This window comes from Gopherus flavomarginatus, unplaced genomic scaffold (genome assembly GCF_025201925.1).
Source record: "Gopherus flavomarginatus isolate rGopFla2 unplaced genomic scaffold, rGopFla2.mat.asm mat_scaffold_89_arrow_ctg1, whole genome shotgun sequence".
In the NCBI taxonomy this organism is placed as follows: Eukaryota; Metazoa; Chordata; order Testudines; family Testudinidae; genus Gopherus; species Gopherus flavomarginatus.
The window spans coordinates 168,348-184,298 of record NW_026115175.1 but is presented as its reverse complement, the minus strand read 5'-3'; the positions used below and the strand labels follow the sequence as shown (position 1 = coordinate 184,298).

Genomic DNA, 15,951 nt, shown 5'->3' with positions numbered 1-15,951 from the left:
ATAAAGATAAAGATACTTAATACAAAATAACACAATGCAACGTTATAAAGATTTATAGAGATAGTTAATACAGAGATTTCTCTACATCACCACTTTACGAGTTGTGCAGGCCTGCTGACGGCATTCGCGGGGCTTCTTGCTCGTGTGGATTCTCTGATGCTGAATAAGGTGAGAGCTGCGATTGAAGGTTTTCCCGCACTCACTGCATTCATAGGACCCCTCCTGTGTGTGGATTCTCTGATGCCGAATAAGGTGTGAGCTGCGACTGAAAGTTTTCCCGCACTCACTGCATTCAGGAGGGAGAGGATAGCTCAGTGGTTTGAGCATTGGCCTACTAAACCCAGGGTTGTAAGTTCAATCCTTGAGGGAACCATTTGGGAATTGGTCCTGCTTTGAGCCAGGGGTTGGACTAGATGATCTCTTGAGGTCCTTTCCAACCCTTATAAGCTAGGATTCTATGATAGGATCTCTTCCCTGTGTGGATTCTCTGATGCCCAATAAGGTGCGAGCTGCGACTGAAAGTTTTCCCGCACTCATTGCATTCACAGGGCCTCTCCCCTGTGTGGATTCTCTGATGTTGAGAAAGGCCTGATCTGTAAGTGAAGTTTTTCCCACACTCAGCACATGTATTTTTTTTGCTTTTCCCTGCAGATTTCCTGCTGTATTCTGGTTTCCTTAAGGCCCTTCTGAGTTCCCTGACAGGAAATAAATTTATCCATTTTCTCCCCTGGCTGGTTTCCCTGCTCTTTTTCTGGTCTGTGCTGAACCTCACACGTCATTGCATCACCTGCTGTGATAGAGACAGAAACCTCAAACAGGGATGGAAAGGGGAAGGCCAAACCAAAACAAGTGCTGGAGAGAGGACAAATAAAAATCAGGAACTCAGCTCCCCCCAACAGGAGAGAGGAGGGGATCAATTCAGCCTTCACATCCCATCCAACTTCACAGGGGGAAGGGAGAAAGCTACTGCCCGGTGTCTGCTAGCATCTATAGGAAGCCTTGAGCTATATTTACCCTGCGGATGCGACCCCTGCTATGGACAATAATGAACTGAGAGACTTCCCAAGAGCTTTGTAGGGCATCCTAGATGTTTCCTTCAGGCACTTACAGATTCTGAGTTGGTTTAATGTTTCCTCATCTGTGCGGGGAGATCTCAGGATCTCTCTTTCCTCTGAACCCTGGAGCTCTGGGACCCATGGCTCTTCCCCTTGTTCCAGCTGGGAGATCATATCACGTTGGAAAACCAGAAACTCCGCTCAGATGAAAGAAAACAAAGGAGTTCAGTTGATTTCATACAACTTGATCATCAAAAACATTCTGTTAATTTATCTTCAGTGCTTAGTGTGACCTAGTGTGCCTGGGGCAGTCCTCACTGAAAATGCCAAGGTCAGAGCAGGCTGAAAAAAGGGAGAGCAGATGCTCCCCATACTGGTGGTTAACACTGAAGTTAAACTCACTGACCAGTCACAAACTGTGCTTCTGATCCCACACACTGGTTAACGAGACTCTGAAAAAAGAAATCACACGGCCCCCTTTATTGCATGACAGTTCTCTGACTCCTAATCAGCAACTAGGTCCCGTACAGTGAGAGGTTATTTAAAAACTCTGCTCACTGTGATACAGCATGGCCAGAGGGCAGCAGGAGAGTGATCCTAATTGGATCCAGGAAGTGGGTGGGTAGAAGGTTAGCCACATTACCCAGGTTTGGATCTCATCCAAAATACCATGCTGCCAGCCAATCCTTTAGCAATTAAACTAAATGTTTAGAAGAAAGAACAAATGAAAGAATGAAGTTAAATTCCATCCTTCCAGACAATTCTTTAGCATCTAAACTAAAGGTTTAAAAGAAAGAAAGACAGAAAGAATTTAAATGGAAAAGCAGTCAGATACATTCCAAAATGGATATATCAGGTTCTTAGCAGTATTGGTGAGTTGCTGGCTTGAAAGTCTGTCTGGAACGCATCCACAGCTTGGATGGGTCATTCAGTCCTTTGTTCCAGGGTTCAGTTTGTAGAGAAGTTGCTCCAGAGGTAGGAAGGGGGATTGAAGACAAGATGGAGATGATGCAGCTGCGCTTTATATTCCTTTTGCCATGTGGCTTGTACTTCCTGTGTCCCAAACACAAGCTTCACAGCACATGGCATGGAAAAGCTTTGGAGGTTTCATTACACAGGCAAACCCCGGCATGTCTTGCTGACTCAATAGGTGTAGTCCCCTTGGTCCATAGGTTCATTGTACAGCTGATGACCCTCAATGGGCCATCAAACATGCTAGGCAATGTTGATGCCAATATGTCTGGGGGTGTCACCCAGAAAAACTGCACAAGTCTGGAAATACAGATATACCTTACATATCTGTAACTCACAATACAAAGGTGATAGAAACATAGAAACAAAATTATCATACTTGGCAAATCATAACATTTTCACTGACACTTTACATGGCATACCTAGCATGATTCATTGCAATTTTATCAGATTATATTATTTTATTATTAATACCAAAGTGTCTCACAATTTCATGCAGTCTCACACTTGCTAAACTAGTGAATTCCCAGGACCAGTTCCCCAGGTCCTTGAAGATGCCAAACATTGTGCTTATGAGGGATTGAAATACCCACATATCTGCTGGGAACACACACACAGACACTGTGTCAATCTGTACCCCTGTGTTCACTCTTCTAGAAAATTATGATCAATTTTGTACCCAGTATGGCTTGTGAGGTATCATTAGAAAACACATAACCTACTGAATATTATCCTCCTGTTAAAATGTGTAGTAACACTGTATGTAAAATTGTGAGATTTTACAGTATGATATTACTGAAAAAGTTACAGTTCTGGGGAACACCCACAGACCAGTTCCTCAGAGACAGCAAGGCAAACAGCTGGTCAAACAGCCATTCTCCTGCAGGGGGAAGGTGTGAAGACATTAAGGGCTGGTCTACACTACGGGGGGAAATCGATCTTAGATACGCAAATTCAGCTACGTGAATAACGTAACTGAAGTCGAATATCTAAGATCGGATTACTCACCCATCCTCACCGCGCGGGATCGATGTCCGCGGCTCCCCCTGTCAAATCAGCAACTCCGTTGGGGTTGGTGTTGTTCCGGAATCGATATAAGCGCGCTCGGGGATCGATATATGGCGTCTAGATGAGACGCCATATATCGATCCCCGAGCAATCGATTTTAACCCGCCGATACGGTGGGTAGTCTAGATGTAGCCTTACATTCCATCACAGGGACCTATTGAGGCTGTTGTGGAAAACGACCACAGGATTAATATTTGAATCAGCTCAGCCTGAGGCTCTTTTCTTGGTTACAAGCACGCAGGGGGCGACAGCTATTGGAATACTGTTCCTGAGCTAAAAATCACACAAGCCTTTTACAGCTTAAAACCACAAACAATGACACATACGTTGCACGTTAATTTCCTTATTTGGAATATATTGCAAAATATGATGCAGGTCAAAAGCAAGCTGAACAATCAGTTTTCCATATTTGGCCTTTCCTGTTATTTTTATTACACCTGGTGATATGGGAGCAAGACTCTCCATGTCTCAAGAAATGTCACTACCAACCTAGGCCATTTTCACATGCTGGGGTGCAATCCAGATCGGCGAGGAGTTGTGTCATCTGTAATCCTGGGTGAGATTCAGTGTTCTGCTGCTGGAGCTCCCCTGTCTGGATACTCCCAGCCAGCGTTCAAGGACGCACTGAGTGTCTGTATGATAAGTAACCCTGGACTGGCAGCTCTGACTCCAGCCGCCTGCTTGTTACACCCCAAGCACATTCTGGTTTGGGTAGAGAAGGCTCAGGGTTTGAGAGAAGGCTGGGGGTAGGAAGCTTCTGTTCATTATGCTGGACCTAACCCCAGTTTTACTTGAGTAAAGAGGAGATATTTGACATTGTGTGATGCTGCTCCTGTGCTCTGTTCCCAAAGTGTTCTGCAGCAGAGGAGGGTCTCTGGTAGTATGTATGTTACTGGCCTATTGGGGTGATGCTGAAACAGGACAGGGTACAGATGGCATTGTGGGGGTGGCATGAACCTTCACTCTTCATTTCCCCTTCCAAGAACAGAAGGGACAGGAATCCTTACCCAGCAAGACCATCGTCTCATAGTTCCCCTGCATGACATCTCTGTAGAGGGCTCTCTGAGTGGGGTCCAGCAGAGTCCCCTCTTCCCTGGAGAAATACACAGCCACCTCCTCGAAGGTCACCGGCCCCTGAAAGAGCAGGAGTCCAATACTCAGTACCTGCTGACCCACTCACAACCCCACTATTCACGGAACAGCAGCACCAGGGAAATGGAAGCTCCGGGAGGCACATGTTAACAGAGTCCCACCCCACCTTGCTTACAGCAGCCAGGAGGCATCAGAGGGTAGAAAGAGAGAACCTTTGTGTCTCCCATCTGACAGACAGAAGCAGGGTCTTCACATTTATCACATAGCTACTAGCCAGAGCTTAATATAGGAGATGGGGCTGTCTCTGGACCCTGATAGTGGCTCCCTGGTAGGAATCCAAGCACTCTCCAAATAAAATATATGGAAGAAAGGGGAAGTCAATCATAAAGAATAGAAGTTAGAAGGTCAGAATTGTAGTGCCCATTAACAAAGGTTTAGAGAAAATAGAGCCTATCAAACTAACGGGATATCCTTATTGGATGAGATCAAAAGTTTGGTTGCAGCTAATAGTATTGATGTAATATACCTAAACTTCCGTAAGGGACATGACTTGATTAGCACAATATTTTTACTAAAAAAAACTAGAATGATACAAAATAAACACGGCATACATTAAATAGATTAAAAACTCTGATAGTAAATGGGGAACCATGATCGAGTGGATTTCTTTCTAGCAGGTTCCTGCAGGGATTGGTTCTTGGCCCTGTGCTATTTAACATTCTTATCCATGACTTAGAAGAGAGTACAAAATCATCACTGATAAAGTTTACAGTTGCCACAAAGATTGGGGTTGGTGGTAATTAATGAAATGTCAGTAGATTCAGGCTCCATCGCTGAGAGTCTGGGAAGTTGTCCCAGCCCTGGCTGGAGGGTTATTTCCTGTTCCACAAAGAGGGGAAGTTCCATTCCCAACTCCTGTGCCTTGAAATTAGGACCTATCTGACACTACACCCCCATATTCATCATAGTGGTATGATTATAATATGATTAGGACATAATTATGATCTATTTTGTAGAAGATGCATCATGTGTGGTGTCACTGGAAAAGTTCTGATTTGCTGAATATGATTATCCTATTTGTGTGCACATATCATGTTCGTATCTGAAGTTATGGATATTGACTCTGTATCTGTATTTCAAATGTGCTTACTCTGGGTAACACCCACAATGAGCCTTTCAGGTACAACAATGAAGAAGCCAGACAGTGCTGATGGCTCAACAAAGACAATGGACTGTGGAAGAGCTTAGCCTTCCTGTGAATGTTTCAGCCAGCCTATGAGTCATGGCTACTATGACTCAGCAGGGCCTGTGACCAGACCACATGACACTAAACTCCATTTTAGTACCTGTATTTTTCCACAAACTGGACTAGGAACTGAGTTTGGAACAAAAGGTTCCCACCATATGGAAAAGCTACATAAGGTGGGGTGTGACATCATCTCTTGGCCTCATTCTCCACACAAGAGAACTTCTGGAAACACCTGAGAAACAAAAACGGATGTGGGGGAAGTGCTGCTCCCAGGATCAAGAGATTTCTAGCTTGTGTATGGAAACTTGGGGGACTGCTTGTACCATCAGTCAGGGTGAGAAATTGCTAATTCAAATTCTATCCATCTAGTATGTTAGGCTTAGTCTGAGTTTTGGTTATTTGCTAAATAATCTGCTTTGATCTGTTTGTTATCACTTATAATCACTTAATCTATCTTTCTGCAGTTAATAAACTTGTTTGATGCTTTATCTTAACCAGCGTATTTTGAGTGAAGTGTCTGGGGAAAATCTCAGCTTGTTGTGCACATCTGTCCCATATCGAGGGGAAGGGGAACTACATTAATGAGCTTGTATTATAGAGATCCCTGTGCACTATAAGATGGTATCATTCTGGATTTATACTACAGCAAGTGTGCAAGGTTGGGGAGTGGGAAATTGGCTCTTGTCTTCTATCTGTCCTTGAGTGGCTTAGGTAACGCACTCAGGTAGCTTAGTTGGCTGCATGGCGCCACCTGCTGTTGTGTTGGGTGATAACAGGCTCTGGAGAGGCTGGCGAAATCTCCAGCAAAGCAGTGTGAGAAGGGCCAGCCCAGCGTGAGGGTTAGAGGACACAGCAGTTCCCAGAAGCTCCACAAACTGCCTCCTGGGGGTGACAACCCATCACGCCCTACACTACACAAGTCTCAGCAGGTTTGTCACATGCTGTCCCCTCCCTTTCTCCACCCGAGATATTTCCTGCTTCCCACCACCTCTAGCAATTCCCACCCTCTTATGCATTTACTGCTCCTCAACCTCCAAGCAGAGCCCGCCACCCTGATAATCTCTTACCTGAGCCAGCTCCATTGCAGCCATTTCCTTGCCCCTGGGAGGACGAGATGATCTGCAGCGAAACATGGATGTTATTCTCTGGCCTGCCGGGGTGAAAAGGGCAAGGTGTGAGAATTCAGACTAGGCTTTTGTCCATTCCACAAGCCGATTCCCCCCAGCTTTTCCCCTGCTAATGCACATTCTAGGTTCTAGCACACTGTGAAGCACAGAGTGACCTTATTCCAGTACAGGCCTAGCCCCCTCCCACCAGGGTGTAACCCTCTGACACATGGGGAAACCCTCCCAGTAACAGTCTCTCTCTTACACGTATCAAGTTTGCGGACAACACCAAGCTGGGAGGGGTTGTAAGTGCTTTGGAGGATTGGATTAAAATTCAAAATGATCTGGACAAACGGGAGAAATGATCTGAAGTAAATAGGATCAAATTCAGTAGAGACAAGTGCAAAGTACTCCACGTTGGAAGGAACAATCGGAGGCCAGAGAAGAGCAGAAACAAAGGAGTCACTTTGGGGGATTCTCCCTGTCATTGTCCCCAAGGCAGCTGTCTCAGGTTTACAAAGGTGTTTCATGTTCCAGCCTTTGTACAGTCTCTCCTGGGAGTGCCCCTTTCATGGACTGGGCCTAGTTTTAGTTTTTGGTAGTTAACAAGCTTGGTTTATTGTTCATCTAACCAGTATGTGTGGATTGAAGTGTGTTGGAAACTCTGTTTGGGATAACAAGCTGGTGCATGTCATTTTCCGCTGATGAAATGACAGACTTCATATGAGCTTGGGTCGTTCAGTAGCGTGCTGGACAGTGCAAGATGCACATTTCTGGGGGAAAGTTGGGCACTTGAGAATTTGCTGGTTTTCTCCTGAGGTGTAATTCATGAGTGGCTGTCTAGCAGCACTCAATACTGTGTAGCTGGGAGTGAGTTACATGCTGGAGACTGTGTGTTAATTGGCCAAGAGGGGCTGTTCTCGCGGGAAAACAGTGGAAAAGGCACCCCATGCTGGAGGACTGAGGTACAGCTATTTAACAGTCCAGATTGTACTCTGGGTAACATCACAGACACTCATTATGACAGAGCCTCTTACAACACAGAGAAAGTAAATCCATGTCCCAGAAATCGAAGACTCCAGACAGAGGGCAAGTGTCCCTGGCACTGCTTCTTGCTGACAGAGAGGTTCAGAGACAGTGCGAGAATCCTGGGGAAGCTGGGAACAGGAAGCATGGGCTGGCGGGGTTCGGTGGAGAAAGGGAACAGGAAGGGCAGGGATATTACTGAATCCAGGATCTTAGCAGTACTAGATGACAGGATAGCACATAGTGCAGCCCATTGGAAAACACAATCCCAACTATACATACAAAATGATGGGGTCTAAATTAGTTGTTTCCACTCAAGAGAGTGATCTTGGAGTCACTGTGGATAGTTCTCTGAAAACATCCACTCAATGTGCAGCAGCAGTGAAAAAAAGTGAACAATGTAGGAAATAATTAAGAAAGTGATAGATATGACAGAATATCTCATAGATCATATTTGTAAAAACAGCAAATAAATCCATGATACACCCACATCTTGAATACTGCATGCACATGTCACCCCATCTCAAAAATAGAAATATTGGAATTGGAAAAGGTTCAGAAAAGGGCAAGAAAAATGATTAGGGGTATGGGACAGTTATGCCAGACCTAACCCCCAGTTTCACTTGAGCAAACAGGAGATATTTGACACTGTGCAATACGGCTCCTGTGCTCTGTTCCCAAAGTGTTCTGCAGCAGAGGAGGGTCTCTGGTATTATGTGTGTCACTGGCCTATTGGGGTGATGCTGAAACAGGACAGGGTACAGATGGCATTGTGGGGGTGGCGTGAACCTTCACTCTTCATTTCCCCTTCCAAGAACAGAAGGGACAGGAACCCTTACCCAGCGAGGTCACAGTCTCATAGTTCTCCTGCATGACATCCCAGTAGAGGGCTCTCTGAGTGGGGTCCAGCAGAGCCCACTCTTCCCTGGTGAAATACATAGCCATCTCCTTGAAGGTCACCAGCCCCTGAAAGAGTAAGAGTCCAACACTAAGGACTTGCTGCCCCACTATTTGTGGCAGAGAAGAGTGAATCAAATGGAAGCTCTGGGTGGATCATAGTCAGGAGAGTCCCACCTCGACCTGGCTCAGAGTATCCAGCAAATGCCAGGGTGAGGGGATGAAGAGAGAGCCCCTTATCTCTCCCAGCATATCCATCACCCCCCTACTAGCCACTGACTGATACAGGAGATGGAGCCCCTAGCAGGGTCCAGGGAGAGCTCGCTGGTAGGATGCCCAACACCCTCCTCATTGTGAGGAGTGGGATATGAAGGGAGAGGCAGCTCCAATAAGCCTGACTCATGGGTGTCCCCTTTATATCTCACAGCAGCTGATGGTTAATGAGGTCAGGCTCCAGCACTAGGAGTCTGGTCAGTTTGACTAGCTCCATGTAGGTGGGTTATTTTCTCTCTTCACAAATTAGGGCATTTCCACCTCCAAACCTCCTGGGTCTGTTCCTAGAATCTAGGCCACTTAGTAAATAACTCCCAGCAGGTCTGCCACACCCTGGCCTCCTCCTTTCCCCACGCTGTGAATTTCCTGCCCCGCTCCAACCTCCAAACCAGACTCTGCAAACCTTCCCACCTCTGGTGTATTTGCTCTCCCTTTCCTCCAGCAGGAACCCACCAGCAACCCCCCGATAATCTCTACCTGGACTGACTCCACTGCAGCCATTTCTCTTCCCTGTCCCACGCCAGGCTGGGATGAGCTGGAGCAAAACATTCTGCAGCCTGTCTGGGGGAGAAGGGCAGTTGTGGGCGTTTCAGAACCGGTTTTAGTTAATTTCACATCACAATTCCCCCAGGCCCTTTCCCTGCAGACAGACACCCTAGATTCTGTCATGCTGGGAAATGCTCAATCTGTTTATTACAATTTAGACCTGGCCCCTCCTGCCAGGCTAAGTCCACAGACACATTTTTAACCTCCCTTCTCTCTCCCCTCACCCCTTCTCTGAACACAAGGCTAGATAAAGAGCAGAACCAAAGGAGTCACTGTGGGGGATTCCCTCAGACACTGACCCCACGGCAGCCACACCCCAGCAGGGGGAATATGGAGTCAGGAACTGGCTTTTGCTCTGTCTGATCCTTGTTTTGTTCACTGGAAAGTGGTTCTGCCCCAGGATGCAGCAATACATGTGTCTGGGTGGACTAGAGAGCTGGAAATCTCTCCCCCACATTCATTTCTCCCACTGCCCCTTTCAGTCTCTCCTTCCCCTGTCCTCTCTCCCTGCCCCTCTGGCTGGGACAGTCCCATTCCTGGGGGCTTTGCTCTCCCATGGCTGGATTTCCTCCTGGCAACCGCTAATGGGAGGAGAAATGAGGTGGTGTTGTTTGTGCAGAGTCACTTTCTTGCCAGACCCTAGGACATTCCCTGAGGTCTTTCAGTTACCTGGAGACTCTGGCTCAGAATTTAGTAGTAACAGGGCCCAGGACTGCCCTAGGGGGCTAGGACCAGCTGCAGAAAGTCATCCCCTGGGCCGGGCAGAGAAGAAGCTTTAATTAAGGTCACTTCCCAGCACAGAGCCCCACTGGGGGAGCAGCAGCTGCCAAGCCTGGTCTCCCAGATCACAATGGAGGCTGCAGCATCTGACCCAGGAAGCTGAACCCCAATATCCTGAGCAGAGAGGGACGGAGTGTATGAGCAGCTTCCCTCCTTTAGCTCTCTGGGGAGAGCAGCTAATGGGAGCCCCTCCTCACAGGGAGAATGGCTGATCTCATTTGACCCACTGTCCATCTGGAATCACTCCTTGTCTTTCCATACAGTGACTCTGGATTAACAACGGTCTCAATGACACCGGATTTCAGAAAGAATGAGTTCAGAACGCTGTGGAAAAGACCATCGTGTGGCAGTGCTGACTCCCTTCCCACCTCCCTCACCCCCGCAGATCTAGGACAAGGACTGGGGGCAAAAATTTTCCAAACGGAACCGAAAGTTCCTGCAGTTTTCAAAAGAGGAGAAAAGTAAATTCTGTGAATTCACACTAACAGTGTTTGCTAAGTGGACAGAAAGTTATCACAGTGACAGGGCACGTGACTGGGGAATGGACTTGGTGACCTGGTGACTAGGAGCCAGGACTCTGGTACAAGTTGACCAGAGAGAAGGATCATGGTTAGCAGCAGCCCCCAGACACCCCCTAGTACCCAGAGCCCAGACCCCCCAGCCAGGGGCCCCAGACACCCCCCAGCCAGGATCCCATCAGATATTCCCTGGGACGCAGCCCCCAGAGTCCCTGGCCAGGGACCCCAGATACCCCTCAAAGCCCCACCGGCCAGAGAACCCCCACCACACCATGATTGCCAGGTTGGGAATCCCAAAGGGTTCCCCCCACCAAGAGCCCCCAGCAGCCAGGGACCCCCTCAAGGGACCCCCCCCCACTGGGAACTCAGTCCCTCACTGCCTGCCTAGGAACTTCCCCACCCTCCAGAACGATCTACCCTGACATTTGCCTGGGACCCCCTCCTCTGCCCAGTGTGACCCCCTGATGCTTTACAGTGCGACCCATCACTCTGCTTCCCTGGCATGCCCTCACCTAGTGCCAGGGATCCCCTCCCCCAGCTCTGTGCACTGGGCATGGCAACAAAACCAGGAACCAGCGGGGGAAGCACAGACAGAGCCCCTGGCACAGAACCAGGCTCCCTCTAACCCTCTGTCCCGCCTCCCCAAGAGACACCCACCCCCACTGTTCTGCAGCCACCAGGCCCCCAGCGATACCCACCTCCAGGACCCATAGCCTCAGGGATGGGCACATCAGAACCACCACCCCCGAAAACCCCAAACCTCCACAACCCACCAACCTGACTAGGGTACCCCCTGCCCAGCCACCCAGAGGCCTCCCCCTACCACAATGCCCCTTCAGCTGCAATCTCCCCACACAGACACCTTCCCTGCCCCTGCAAGTGTTACCTCACAGAGTGTGAGAAGTGGCTAGAAAGTTAACACCACCTCCTGCTGGCCAGTCACACAGGCAGAGGGAGCCTGGGGAGTGCTTCTTTAACAGGAGAATGGAAGGCCTGGAGGGCAAGAAAGATCCACGGGCTGTCACTAGCAAATAATGGCCACCATGGATCCACCCCAGAGGCGGCTGCATCTTAGCACATTGGGAAACAACCCATCATATTCAATTAGAAATAAAACAACTAGAGAGAAGTGGGGCAAATGTTTGGGGTATTTTATATCAATCTTTGAGACACGCAGAGAGAACCCTGTCACAAACGACATTTGATAACATGAGAGAAAACCACCAAGATCGGAGGGGATTTGATGTTGCTATTAAATAACTAGTGGAAAAGGGGGACTGTTGGACTGGATTTTATATGACTGTCCAATACATAAACAGAATGTGATGGTCCCCCCCGGCCACGGGGCAACCATTCACGTGAGCAGCTCAGAGCCCTTTGAGGAGCTGATTTAAGGGCGGGGGGGGGAGCTGGAAGGCTCCCTGGACAATGGAAGGGGGCCGCAGGGGAATTGGGAAATGGGGTCTGGGCAGTCTCCATGGGGGATGTGCTCCTCCCTTCCCTTCCCTGCCCTGGCAGAGAACGGGAACCTCATCCCATCCCACTCCAGTGGGAGCCATGTTCTGGGGAATGACCCAGGGCAACAATTTCCCACCCAAACAAGGACAAATCGCTGCAGATAAAATGGGTGGGAAAATCCACCCCCCATCGGAGAGATTTTAAATTGACATTTGAGAAGTATGGAGAGAAAAGGGAAAATCAGAGGCAATTAGAGAGCTGATCATTGGGGGGGGGAGAGGAGAATCTCCCTGGATTTTATAGCCACGTGTGATAATGAGAGAGAAAAGGGGAAATCTTGAGAGAATGTGTGTGTGGGAGGAAGTGGCAAAAACAGGGACAGGATCCAGTTAACTCACCTCCCTCCCACCCCGGGAATGTCCTGGCTGCACAGAGACAGATCTACACCCCCACCCCAGTGACCTCCCCCCCTGCAACTCCGGCTTCTCCTCCCCCCTCGACACCTCCGCCCTCACACCAAAGGGGGGGGCTCTGCCAGCGCCTCCCCCTGAGCTCAACTCCTGCTCCTCCCCCCAGCCCGGATTGTGCCCTTTAGCCCCCCACGAACCCTGCCTCCAGCTGCCTGACCCCCCCCGCCCATCAATTTCCTGCTCTGCGCCCGCCCCTCCCACGCTCCCTGTTACTCCCCCGCCCCGCTCCAGCCCCGCCCCCAGCGCCCGGCGGAACGTTACGGCTGGTCCGGGCAGGGGGAAGGGCAGCGGCTTCAGCGGCTGTTACTGGGCATGCGCAGTGCCCGGGAGTAGCACATTGCTATGGGGAGGGATTTAATACACCGCCCCCCCCCGCCTGGCCCGGGGTCCGCCCCTCCCCCCCCACACGACGGCCGGGCCCCGGCCCCCCCATCCCAGCGGGGCGGGCGGGCGGATCCTCCTGCAGCTCCACTGGGGCCGAGGCGCCTTCAAGGCTTCTCCCAGGCTCCCTGGGGCAGAGTCACTTTCCTGCCCCCCAGCGCCTCTCATTCCCCGGGGGCTCCGGGTCACAATGTCCCACCGCCCTTCCCCCGCCTGCAGCTCCGGCTTCTCCCCTCCCGCCCCCGCCAGCCACACCAAGGGGAACCCCCGGGCCCCAGTCTCTGTCCCCACCTGGATCCCAGCGGGGCCGGGGGCAGATCCTGGCTGCAGCTGAGAACAGCGGCTCCGCTGCGGCTCGGGCAGCTCCAGCGCTGCTGGCAGCACGTGGAGAACCAGGAAGCAGCTGTTCAGCCCGGGCTCCGCATCACAATGTGCCAGAGCCCCGCCCCCAGGAGCTGCCCTGCCCATGGGCTGTGCCAGAGCCCCGCCCCCAGGAGCTGCCCTGCCCATGGCTGTGCCAGAGCCCCACCCCCAGGAGCTGCCCTGCCCATGGGCTGTGCCAGAGCCCCGCCCCCAGGAGCTGCTCCGCCCCCGCTCTGTGCTGGAGCCCCGCCCCCAGGAGCTGCCCCGCCCCTGCTCTGTGCTGGAGCCCCGCCCCGAGGAGCTGCCCTGCCCCCGAGCTGAGCCAGAGCCCCGCCCCCAGGAGCTGCCCGCACCTGGGATGTGTCAGAGCCCCGCCCCCTGGAATTTCCCCATGTTGGGTCTCTGAGCTTTGTTCTCCTGCCGCCTTCTTCCCAGCACCCCCTGCTCCCTTCCTGTGTCTGCAAACACCCCCCTCCCCCGGGGCCGGCTGCAGTGCTCGCTGAGGCTGACTCCAGTGGCTGAAGTTGCCTCCATCTCTGCTTCACCTGGAGGGGGAGAGACAAAGAGAGGAGATGGTCCCAGGGTGTGAAACCAGAATCAGGGGGCAAGGAAAGAAGGACTGTTTGGAAAGGTGGGTTTTTTTGTGGGGGGGGGTGAGCCAGAGGGATTCAGAAGAAGTTGGGCAGCAGAGGCTCAGGGAAATTGAGGGGAACCTCCTGGGTGTCTCAGTGTTGCCCAGGGTTTGTACAGCACCTTGCATAATATGGGGTCTGATCTCAGTCATGGTCTGTGCAGCACCTGGGAGCCCTGATGTCTGTTTCCTGATCACAGGCTCTGGGAATGGAGAGAGGGAAACCTCAGCACCTGAAGGTTAATGCAGCCCTGTGTGCAACCCCTGCTAGGGTGATCCGACAGCAAATGTGAAAAATTGGGATGGGGGTGGGGTTAATAGGCACCTATATAAGAAAAAGACCCAAAAATCGGGACATCTAGTCATGCTAGTCCCTGCTGTTCTCATAAGGGGTCGGCTTAGAGAGGGTTTGGCTACACTTGCAGCTGTCCAGCGCTGGGAGTTAAAGCTGTCTTCCTACAGCTGTTTAGGGAAAGCGCTGCAGTGTGGACACACTGACAGCTACCAGCACTCTGTCATGGCCACATTTGCAGCGCTGTTGGGAGTGGTGCATTATGGGCAGCTATCCCAGCATTCAAGTGGCTGCAATGTGCTTTTCAAAAGAGGAGGGTGGGGTGGAGTGTGACACGGAGCGTGGGGGAGACAGAGCGAGTGGATTTTTGGAGCTGACACTGTGTCAGCTCCCTGCCTGGCAAGTTCAAGCCTCCTCCCCCACCCCTCTCTCATTCACTAAATGCAAATAGCCGCCTTTGTTCTTTTCCTCACAGACCAGATAAGCCGCTGATCCAAAACAGACCCCCCCTCCCCCGTGCCCACCCGGCTGCTTCTCTCCTCAAGCAAACACCAGCTGTGGGTGTTCCAAAGGGATCCCCCTGCCTCTGCTCATTCACTGCAAACAGTAACTGTGTTTGGTTTTTAGATAAGCAGCTCCGGGAGCCTTGAGCTCACAGCAAAGCAAACAGAGGCATCACACCAAAACAAAGAGCGTTATCTCTACTTAAAAGCATTATGGGAAGGTTCCGGAGGTCAGTGACAGCGTAGTAAGATTAATCACTGTTTACACTGGCACCCCAGCGCTGCATCACCAGCTCTGTTCTCTTTATTCCTCTCGTCGAGGTGGAGCACATGCAGCACTGTAGCCAGGGAGATACAGCGCTGTATGTGCCTTGCCAGTGTGGACGGGGAGTAAGTTACAGCGCTGTAAAGCCACCACCTGCACTGTAACTCTCCAGTGTAGCCAAGGCCTGAGTTGTAGTAATAATAGCAGCCAAGAATCCGGTGGCACCTTATAGACTAACAGACGTATTGGAGCATGAGCTGTCGTGGGTGAATACCCACTTCGTCAGATGCAACAATAGTCCCATATGGGCTAGTGGTCAGGATTCCTGGTTTTCACCCAGGTGGCCTGGGTTCAACTTCTGGTGTGGGAAGAGTGCAGAGCTTTTGCCCAGAGTGGAGGCAGGAAATGAAAGGAACAGGAAGGGATCCTGCCAGCAGTGGAGTTAGACAGTGTAGGGAGGGGACCCCAGAAGTGGGGGTGGGGCAGTGGTTTGGGGGGAGATGAGGGAAGGATCCCAGCAGTGCGGGAAGTTGACAACCTGGAGAGCACAGGCCTGGAATGGGGACCTGGAAGAGTGAATGTGTCCCTCTAAACCCATCAACTGCAGACTAGGCAGGCTTGGAAGAATTGTGTATTTGTTGGTAAATGTCAATTTCTGTGTAAACACACAACCCAATGGCAAAATATTTCCATCAATAATCATCAAAATTGACAGATGGGCAAAGTAAGAAACATGCTGCTTGAGAACTTATCATGTTGTAGGAGCAGCAGTGATCTGTATGCTCTGTATAACCTGTATGCTCAAAAGGTCTGTTAAACTCCCCCAGCTTGTGTCCTTTCCCGCTTTGAATGCCTGTGAAGTGGCTTTCCCACTCTCCTTTGTACCTCCAGTGAATGCCCTTCACCCGGCCCATCTGGCCAGTGGTTCGCTGTGTTACATTCTATTGCACCTCAGGGAGACTGATCTTCATCGCACCGTCCATCGCTGCGCTGTGGGACACTTACC

The 15,951-nt window shown here is 50.6% G+C and overlaps 1 protein-coding gene across 1 annotated transcript in view; it reads right to left on the bottom strand.

The window, feature by feature from the left end:
* Positions 1–13,302, bottom strand: part of LOC127042669 (zinc finger protein 558-like) — a 187,519-nt gene extending 174,217 nt beyond the window's left edge. The window contains exons 1-2 of the mRNA XM_050935944.1: positions 13,183–13,302; positions 9,216–9,299 (exon numbers count right to left, since the gene is read on the bottom strand). Coding sequence (XP_050791901.1) covers positions 9,216–9,287 — 72 coding nt within the window. The 5' untranslated portion in view covers positions 9,288–9,299; positions 13,183–13,302. The remainder of the gene's footprint in view (positions 1–9,215; positions 9,300–13,182) is intronic.
* Between the last annotated feature and the right edge of the window lie 2,649 nt (positions 13,303–15,951).